This window comes from Plasmodium reichenowi, chromosome 13 (assembly GCF_001601855.1).
Source record: "Plasmodium reichenowi strain SY57 chromosome 13, whole genome shotgun sequence".
NCBI classification, from domain to species: Eukaryota; Apicomplexa; class Aconoidasida; order Haemosporida; family Plasmodiidae; genus Plasmodium; species Plasmodium reichenowi.
In genome coordinates, this window is record NC_033658.1 from 1,652,142 (window position 1) to 1,662,480 (window position 10,339).

At 20.8% G+C, this 10,339-nt stretch overlaps 2 protein-coding genes across 2 annotated transcripts; one reads left to right on the forward strand and one right to left on the reverse strand.

Annotated features, from left to right (window-relative positions):
• Positions 1 to 439: 439 nt before the first annotated feature.
• PRSY57_1343200 (heat shock protein 110, putative) lies at positions 440 to 3,241 on the forward strand (the record flags this gene model as incomplete). The annotated part of the gene is made up of 1 exon (XM_012909356.2): positions 440 to 3,241. The coding sequence occupies one exon, from the start codon at positions 440 to 442 to the stop codon at positions 3,239 to 3,241; it is 2,802 nt and encodes a 933-aa protein (XP_012764810.2).
• A 2,387-nt stretch (positions 3,242 to 5,628) lies between these two features.
• On the reverse strand, positions 5,629 to 10,291 carry PRSY57_1343300 (conserved protein, unknown function; the record flags this gene model as incomplete). Its single annotated transcript, XM_012909357.2, has 3 exons — positions 5,629 to 9,698; positions 9,837 to 10,042; positions 10,290 to 10,291. Coding segments are annotated over 3 exons (4,278 nt in total).
• Positions 10,292 to 10,339: the final 48 nt, after the last annotated feature.

The window sequence follows — 10,339 nt, forward strand, 5'->3', positions numbered from 1 at the left end:
TTTTTTTTTTTATTTTAAATTTATAAAAAAAAATATTTATTTTTAAAAAAAAAAATTTTTAAAAAAAAAAAAAAAAAAAAAAAAAAAAAAAAAAAAACATACATACATACATACATATATATATATATATATATATATATATATATATATATAATATTAAGGTAATAGTTATATTTAATTAATAAAAACAGAAAGTATATTAATAATTGGAAAAAAAAAATAAAAAATAAAAATTACATAGGAATATATATATAAATATATGTATATGCAATTGTTGATATAACGACCTTGCTATAATAATAACATTTGTATAATTACAGAACAAGTAACATATATATTATAATAATAATAAAATATTAATTGTGGTTATATTTATAGTTTTTAGTATTTTTTGTACTTAATACATAGCCTTAAGAGTGTTACAAATTTATGAGTGAAAATGAGACCTCGTTTTTTTTTGTTCCTGCTTTCTATAATATATATATATAATAGTTTAAGAATAAAATGCTCATCCTTATTAGGTATCGATTTTGGTAATGAATATATAAAGGTATCCATAGTATCTCCTGGTAAAGGATTTAATATTTTATTAAATAATCAGAGTAAAAGGAAAATAACAAATTCTATATCTTTTGCAAATAAGTTTAGAACATATGATGAAGAATCTAAGATTTACAGCACAAAATATCCACAATTAACTCTACTAAACAGTAATAATATATTAGGTTATAATTTATTTGATTCATTAAAGAATAAAGAGAATTTCGTAATTGAAAATTATGATGAAAATAATGAAGAATTTTATAGTGATATAAATAATTATGATTTTTCCAATGATTTTGGTTCTAAGTATTATTCATATGATTATGTAGTAGATCATAAAAGAGGTACAATAAATATCAAACTAAAAGATAATATGGTAATATCATCTGAAGAAGTTACAGCAAATATATTAGGTTATATAAAAAAGTTAGCATATACACATTTGAATATTGATTATAAAATGAAAAGAAATATAAATTTAAATATTGGTTGTGTTATATCTGTTCCTTGTAATTTCTCTCAAAGAAAAAAACAAGCTTTAATCAACGCAAGTAAAATTGCTGGTTTAGAATTATTAGGAATAATTAATGGCGTGACAGCAGCAGCTATACATAATGTACATGACATTCCTTTAAATACAACGAAACTTACTATGTATTTAGATATAGGAAGTAAAAATATTAATGTAGGTATTGCTACTATTAGTTTTGTAGAAAAAGATAAAGTTCGCTCAAGAAGTGTACAAGTATATGCTTGTGAATCTTTAGAAAATAATTCAGGTAATAAAATTGATATGTTATTAGCTGAAAATTTAAGAAAAAAGTTTGAAGAAAAATATAACGTATCTATAGAGAATGATAAAAAAGCTATGAGAAAATTAATTGTTGCTGCAAATAAAGCAAAATTGTTATTAAGTGCTAAAAAGTCAGCTGATGTATTTATAGAAAGTTTATATAATAATAAAAGTTTAAATGAAAGTGTTAGTCGACAAGACTTTGAAGAATTAATACAAGAAGTAATTGAAAATATGAAAATACCAATAAATAAAGCATTAGAAAAAGGAGGATTTCAATTAAAGGATATAGAAGCTTTAGAATTAATAGGATCAGGTTGGAGAGTACCTAAAATATTAAATGAAGTTACCGAATTTTTTAATCCATTAAAAGTTGGTATGCATTTAAATAGTGATGAAGCTGTTACTATGGGTTCTCTCTATATAGCTGCATATAACAGTGCAAATTTCAGATTAAAAGATTTAGATTATAAAGATATTGTATCTAATGAATATCATATATTAGTAAATACTGATGAAGAAGAAAATAATACTACAAATGAAGAGAAGCTTAATATTAAAAAAGAATTAGTAAATTATAATTCTAGATATCCTCATAATAAAAATGTTATACTAACATATAAAGATAATTTAAAATTTTCAGTATATGAAAATGGAAAAATTATAAATGAGTATATTTTAGGTAACTTAGATAATGCAATTAAATCCAAATATGAACATCTTGGTACACCAAAATTAAATTTAAAATTTTACTTAGATAAATTTGGTATTTTATCATTAGATAAAGTTCTTGTTGTTTATGAAGAACAAAAAGATGGAGCTGGTGATACGAAAGATAACAAAAAAGAAGGTGATGAAGAAAATAATAATAATAATAATAATAATGAAGAAATAAATAAAGATGATGACACAAATAATAATAAAAGTGATGATGAACAAAACAAAGGAGATGAAAATAAATCAAATGATGAAAACAAGGAAAGTGAAGAAAATAAAAAAAATGGTGAGAAAAAAAAAAATGAAATTATAAAACATAACATTCCTATTGAATTTCAAACAAGAAATATTAAACCGTTACCACTTACATTTGAAGAAATAAAAGAAAAAAAGGAAATCTTAAAAAATTTAGATGAACACGATATTGATATTTTTTTAAAATCTGAGAAAAAAAACACATTAGAATCATTCATATATGAAACCAGAAGTAAAATGAAACAAGATATATATAAACAAGTTACAAAAGAAGAAACGAGAAATGAATATCTCAATAAACTAGAAGAATATGAAGATTGGTTATATACCGAAAAAGATGAACCTTTAGAAAATGTTAGTAATAAAATTCATGAATTACAAGATATTTATAATCCAATCAAAGAAAGAGCTGAAGAATTACAAGTAAGAGATAAAATTATTGAAGAAACAAATAAAAAAATACAAGAAATGATTGAAAAAATTAAGGATCTTTCTGACAAAAAACCATGGGCTGCTGAGACAATTAAAATGGTCAAAGATTCTCTAGATAAAGAAGTTCAATGGTGGAACCATGCACAAGAAGAACAAAAAAAATTAGATAATTATACTGCTCCATTTTTTAAACATAAAGATGTTCAATTAAAATTTAAATCCATACAAATGTTAATTAAAACATTAGATAAATTAAAAAAACCTGTTGAAAAAAAAGAAGATAAGAAAAATACAGATAATCAAAATGAAAATACATCAAAACAAGATGCAGGCGTAGATAAAAATCACAATACAACAGAAAATCAAAATGAACAATCAGAACAAAATCAAAATAATGAAAATAAGGATGATAACCAAAATAATGAACATGATGCTAATCAATCATCCAACAATGAGCAAAATAAAAATGATGGAGCATCAGATCAAAAAGATGAATTATAAAAAAAATAAATGAAATGTATAAATATATATATATATATATATTTATATGAATTTCTTTTTATGTTTTCTTTTGGCATATAATAATGATCACTTATATGAAATATATTATATGCACATATTTATTTTTTATAATTTTTTCTGGTTATATTTGTTTTACTGAATGTTTATATATATATATATATATATATATATATATATATATATATATATATATATATATGTATATATTTATATATGTATATATGTTTATATATACATTTTGTTAATGTTTAATTTTATTTCTATTATAAAAATGTTTCTTTTCTTTTCTTTTCTTTTTTTTTAGAATATTTTTCATAAAATATTTTTTCAAGAATTTTTCATATGATTTTATATCAATTTTTCTCTCTTATTTTTTTTTTTCTTTTTTTTAAGAATCAATACGTTCATCCTAAGATTTTTATATTCTCCTTTTAACATAAAAAGATTTTAATTTTTTAAAATATAAATACCTAATATATTATAAAGAATTAATAATTTAAATAATGTCACTTCTTTTATTTTATTATTATTATATTTTATTATTTTATTTTATTTTATTTTTTTTTTATAGAGAAAAAGATCTTTCTAAAATTATATATACTACATATTGTTAATATGTTAGAATTATCCTTAATATACATTTTTGTTCTTTTTAAAAAAAGACAAGAATAACATTAATTAAAAAAATTAATTCAGTACTTAAAACTGGATGTACAAATGATTTACAAAAAAAAAAAAAAAAAAAAAAAAAATATAATAAATTGAAAGCACAATAAAGTTAGTTCATTTAAATATATATAACTAGATAGATTAATAGGTTATTTCTATATATATTTACTCTATTTTTAGAAAACATTATGATATATATGTATATATATATATATGTGTGTTTTTATTTAATTATTTCTATATATATATTTAATATGATTCTTTTTGTAAATATTGACATGGTAAAAAAACTTATTTTCCAATTAATATTTTTTACTTTATAACGAATAAAATAAAAAAAATTAAAAATCCTTCACTTTATGAATTAACATATACTCAAATATTAATACTGGTAGATTACATTTTCATTATACTTTGCTTACGTTTTCTTTAAATTCTATGATATATAACAAAAATTATAAATTTATATAATTTACAATATTTAGGAAAATACATGAATTAACAAATAGTTGTTAAATAAAAAAAAAAAGGAAAAAAAAAAAAAAAAAAAATATATATATATATAAGACACTATATACATAGGTATATATATACTTTTTCTTATTAACAAAAAAAGGCTAGAAAAAATATAAATTAATTAAAATATATAAAATTATAAGATAAAAAAAAAAAAAAAATTAAACATATATATGTAATCTTACAAATGCTTTTAAACATTTCATTTTTTTTTTTTTTTATCATGTTGTAAGGTTTTTTGATTTATTATATTATATTATATTATTGTTATTTTATTTTATTTTATTTTATTTTATTTTTTTTTATTTTTTTTTTTTTTTTCAAGTGTAAAGCAGATAAAAAAAAATATATGTATATATATACATATATATAATATGTATGAATATATATTTATAATCATTGATATGTAATTTAGGATATATAACCATATTTTTCATTTTTGATAAAGGATAAGTAAAAAATAAGTAATGTATTATGTATATATTATAGGGTACTTATAATTGTACTTTTCTCCAAAAAAAAAAAAAAAGGAAAGAAAAATCTATCATATTATATATGTATTATATAATTTTCTTTTCCTTATAATACTCAAATATTATTGTAATGTAAAAATATATCATTTTTAAGGGAAAAATAAATGTCTAATATAATATATATATATATATATATATATATATATTAAGGGGTACGTAAAAAATTGGGAAGGGTTTAAATATAAAAAAAAAAAAAAAAAAATTATTTTTTTAATTATATAAAAAAAGTATTTTTTAAATAACTCTTTCGTGCTTTATATAAATATTATAGTCATTTAATAATTTATGCTCTTTTATTAGGAAAAAAAAATAAATATATATACATATATAAGCATCATTACTATTTGAATATATATAAATACAATATTTAATGTTGCAGAAGAGTTTTATTTTTTAAAACACACTGTGTATATAATTCATTTTTTCGTAAACATTATTTACATAACACTATTTAATACTTATATACATTCCATATAATGATATACTTATTTAAAATTTTTATTTTTATTTTTGTTGCATATTATTTTGATAGATATATCAGAAAATGAAATATTATTCTTTATACAGTTTTTAATTACTTTTATTTTTTTTCAATATGTTGATCTTTATTTAATTCATTGTTTTTATTAGTTATTATATTTATTATAATTAATATTTTGCTGTACATCTTTTTTTTTTTTGGTTTAAATAAATGTTATGATTACTTGTATTATTACTTTTCATGCAAAATAAATTGTTATATTTAAAATCATAATTTGTAGATGTTATATTTTTATATTTTAATAGAGTACCTTTATCATCTGGGCAAGAAAATTTGTTCTTTAATTTGGAGCCATTATATATGTTTAAATTGTTATTATTTTCCTCTTGGAAATTATTTACGATTTCATTATCTTCAACTTGTATAGTTACCATTGATATACTTCTATGAATAAACTTCATTTCTTTTTTGCTTTCACTTACAAAATGATCTAAATGGGAACTACTAGTATCAACATGGGTAAGGGTGAGATCTGTTGAATCTTTTTCAAAATTATAATTAGAATGTTTACCTATATTTTTATTTTTTAAAGATCCATTGTTACATTTATTCTTGGAATAATCATCATTATTATCTATTTTAATGTTATTCATATGTCTTTTATATGATAAGGAATCATAACTGTATAAGCGATGTTTATTATTTTTAACATTTTTATATTTTTCGTTCATATCATTTTCCATATTATAATCACTAAATATTTTATCATTATTCTTTATTCCTTCATTTAGTAGAACAACATGTTGCCCAATAGATGTTCCTCTACAATCAGATGAAGTTATATGTTCAACATCGTGGTTACTATCTTCATTCTTATTATGAACATCACCCGGTTCATGCAAGGCATAATTTGAGGTACATATATAATCCTCCTTTCCATTCAACTGATGTACTCTATTAAATTTGGATGTACTTATACCTGTGGGATGTTTATTATTAAATTGGTATGTTCTATTATTATTAATATTATTATTGGAATATTTTTTATGATCATTAAACTTATTTAATATATTATTACTATTCATATTTACATTAGGCAAACTATGGTAAGTTTCCAATTCATTATATGATTTTTCTTTCAAATTAAAATTAAATGATTCATTAGGTATATCATTTTTATATGTATTAATATTTGTGTAGGGACTTCCAATCATTCTTTTTTTAAAAACAGCACTTTTAAAATTTTGATATAAATTATTTGATGACTTTTCATTTAAATCAATTTCAATATTATTATTATATATGCTTCTCTCTAAACATTGTTCTACATTTAAAATATTATCCTTGTTTTGAATAATTTCTTCTGTCATGTTTTTTTTCATCTTTTTATTGCATGTATTTATTTCCTCACATGAATTGGACTTATAATTTTTTTTTAATTTATTTCCCATAACCATTTTGTTATCATATGAACAATTTTCAATTGTATTATTATATGTGGTATTTCTCTCTCTACAATTCACGGATCCAGACAAATTATTATTATTATTATTATTATTACTATTATATTCATTGTTCAAATAATTATCTTCATTCATTTTATTCATTTTAGTACAAGAATATTTCCTAGTTGGCGTATCTTTAAATAACTTTTTATCAACATTGTGTGTATTAATTTCATTAAATTTAGTATTCATATCATCTGTGGAATTATTTTCATACCTCATATATTTTCTTGGTGTACTACAATTATTATCACCTTGTACATTTTGATTAGGGTACACATAATGTATTATTTCAGTATTATATAATTCATAGATATTATGCGCATTTATATTACTCTCGTTTGAGATGCATGATGAAAAATTATTAAAAGGAGCTATATCTTTTCTATCATTTGATATATTCATTTTATTACAATTTAATGATGATCTTGTTGTTATTTGATCATTTGTATTATATTCATCATTATCCTCTAAAGATTTGCTATTAATAAAATGTTGATCTTTTTTTACAATAGCGTCCACATGGTTATTACTATTAATAGTAAGATAATTATTCTTGTGGTATATATTCGAAGAAGAAGAATTTTTATTAAATTTGTTATGATTGTTATATTCTTTAACAAGACTACCATTCTTGTCACCCTCATCAATTTTAGTTTTATTGTTGTTATAAGAAAGTGGGGAAGAATTATCGTATTTACAAAAATCAACTAAAGATGGAGTTTTCATATTCGAAAAGAAAAAAGAAGAATTATTTTCATCCAAATTATAATTTGTGTATATTTCATTTTTATTATGATTTGAAAGTGCTTCTTTCTCATATTTATTTTCGTTGTTGGATAAAAATTTTTCATTAGTTTCATCCACATCTTTGTAGTTTTTTGTTTGTTTTAATAAATCTTTATTATATGATAGTTTATTTTTTCTAATAGAATATGGCGTAAAACCATTTTCAATAAAATCACTATTGGGGACAATATCTTTTTGATTATTATTTGATTCGTATATATTAGAAAGATCGAGGGGTAAATTACCAATATGTATATTATTAAATTTATTATAATTCTTAATAGTATTGTTCTTAGATTTGCTAGATAAAGCAGAATAATATGTACGATCATTACAGTTATTATTATAACTATTATTATTATTATTATTACTATTATTATTACTATTATTATTATTATTATTATTATTATTATTACTATTATTACTATTATTATTATTGTTATTATTATTATTACCATAATATTGGTTATTATTATTACCTCCTCTATTATTATTATTATTATCCGAGGAACCACTACTACTACCACCACCATTATTGTTATTATTGTTGTGGTCATTATCATTATTATCCTCGTCATCATCATTTTCATCATTCACATGGTTTTCTTCTTCATCATCATTATTATCGTCATTACTTTGATTAGATATATCACGAGGTTGTTGAGTTTCTTCACAATCATTATGAGCAACTTCATCGACATTTGCGTGTATATGAGTATCACGATGATGTAATAAATCTTGATCATTATTTATTTCATCATTGTTCATGTCTATATTAGCACCTGATACGAAATTCATTTGTGGGATGAGTTGCTGATTATTTCGATTTTCCATCAAATTATAACAATTTCTAATACCAAAAATTCGATACTCATTTTGGTAATTTAATAAAGACATTAAATTGTCAACTCTATATGGAGAATACGAGTTTTGCAATGAATTGGATGCGTTTGTAATATCCAGAAATTGATTTCTTTCAAAATTATTTCTATTATTAGTTTCATCTGTGTTACTTGTTGTATTTACTGGTGGTGCAGAATTTACAGTACTTTTATCATTTGTAGGTGCTTCAGAAGAATCAAGAACTTCTTTATTTTCAATAATATCAATAATTCCACTTTTAAATGGAATTTCTTCATCCATTTTAAAATGAACTACACTTCTACCTACCTGTAAAGACATAGTATCTTTAGGAAATATTTCTCTTGCTTTTCTTAGGGCTACTAAGGTACCAAATTTGGAATTATGATCTTCTAATTTAAATAAACCTTTTTCATATTTTATTGTTGCATGGTATCTGGAAATAGAAACATCAGGGATACGAACATCTGATTCGTGTCCTCTTCCTAATTTTAAATATTTTTTATCGGCAAAACTTATTAAATGTACTCCTTTACTAGTTTGCCCAATAATATTATCTAAGACAATTAATGGTGTTTTCAAATTAGGTATCTTTACTAATTGTACTAACTCCTCATTTTGTTTAATACTTTTCGGATATTTAGATTTACATAATTCACAACAAATATCCTTAATAAAAACTGATCCAGAAAATAATTGATCATTTAAATTTAATCTACCATTAATCCATTTTCTTAAACACAATAAATGTGCATACTTAATGGAACCTTTACAATCACATGGACAAATTAAGGGATCATTTTCTTGATTCCCTTCAATTAAACAAATTCGACATTGAATATTAGAAGAATCTAAAATAGTTTCACATTTTTTTGAAGGGCAGTCATCTAATTTCAACGTATTTAATGTGTCTACTGATTCAATAAATTGTCTTACCTTTAATCGAAAACGTCCTAATTTTATAATATCATTTTCATGTAAAGCGTAATATTTTTCAGGAAGATCTTTAACAATTATCCACAATTTTTTTATATTGTATTGGTTGCTTAATGAATGTTCAGCTGGAGTTATAACATATTTATCTATAACAAGGTGAAACAAAATAAATAAAAAAAAAAAAAATATGTAAATATGTATAATATATATATAAAACATACCATATATTATGAATACCACACATTATGCATACAAATATATAATGATATCCTTTCAGCTTTTACCTTCTTGAGGTCTAACAGATAAAAGATAATCCTGAGTTGTATTAGGCAAACATTCTGGAGAGTCAGCTACACAAGATACTTGAGCTTTTGAACGAAAAAGTTTTATTGCCGTAGATATTAAAAAACTTTTTTTATTTACTTGTTGGGCTTCATAATCAAATAGATCATGACTATCACGAGTCCATGTTTTTGTTTCTACTCTTAACCTAATAAAAAGAAAAAAATGAATAAAATGAAATAAGAAAAAAAATATAATATATTTATATTATGTACACTCATTATTAATAAGAAATATTCTTATCATATCTATAATGAATATAATTTTTGTAGACCTTAATTAACAATCTCATATTTCAAAAATAAATAAATAAATAAATATAGATTCCAATATATATATATTATATTATATTATATATTCATGTACATATGCTTATCAATTAATTATTATATTACATTTTCTCGTATTTCCTGATAAATAATTTTGTTATATTTACAAAATTACA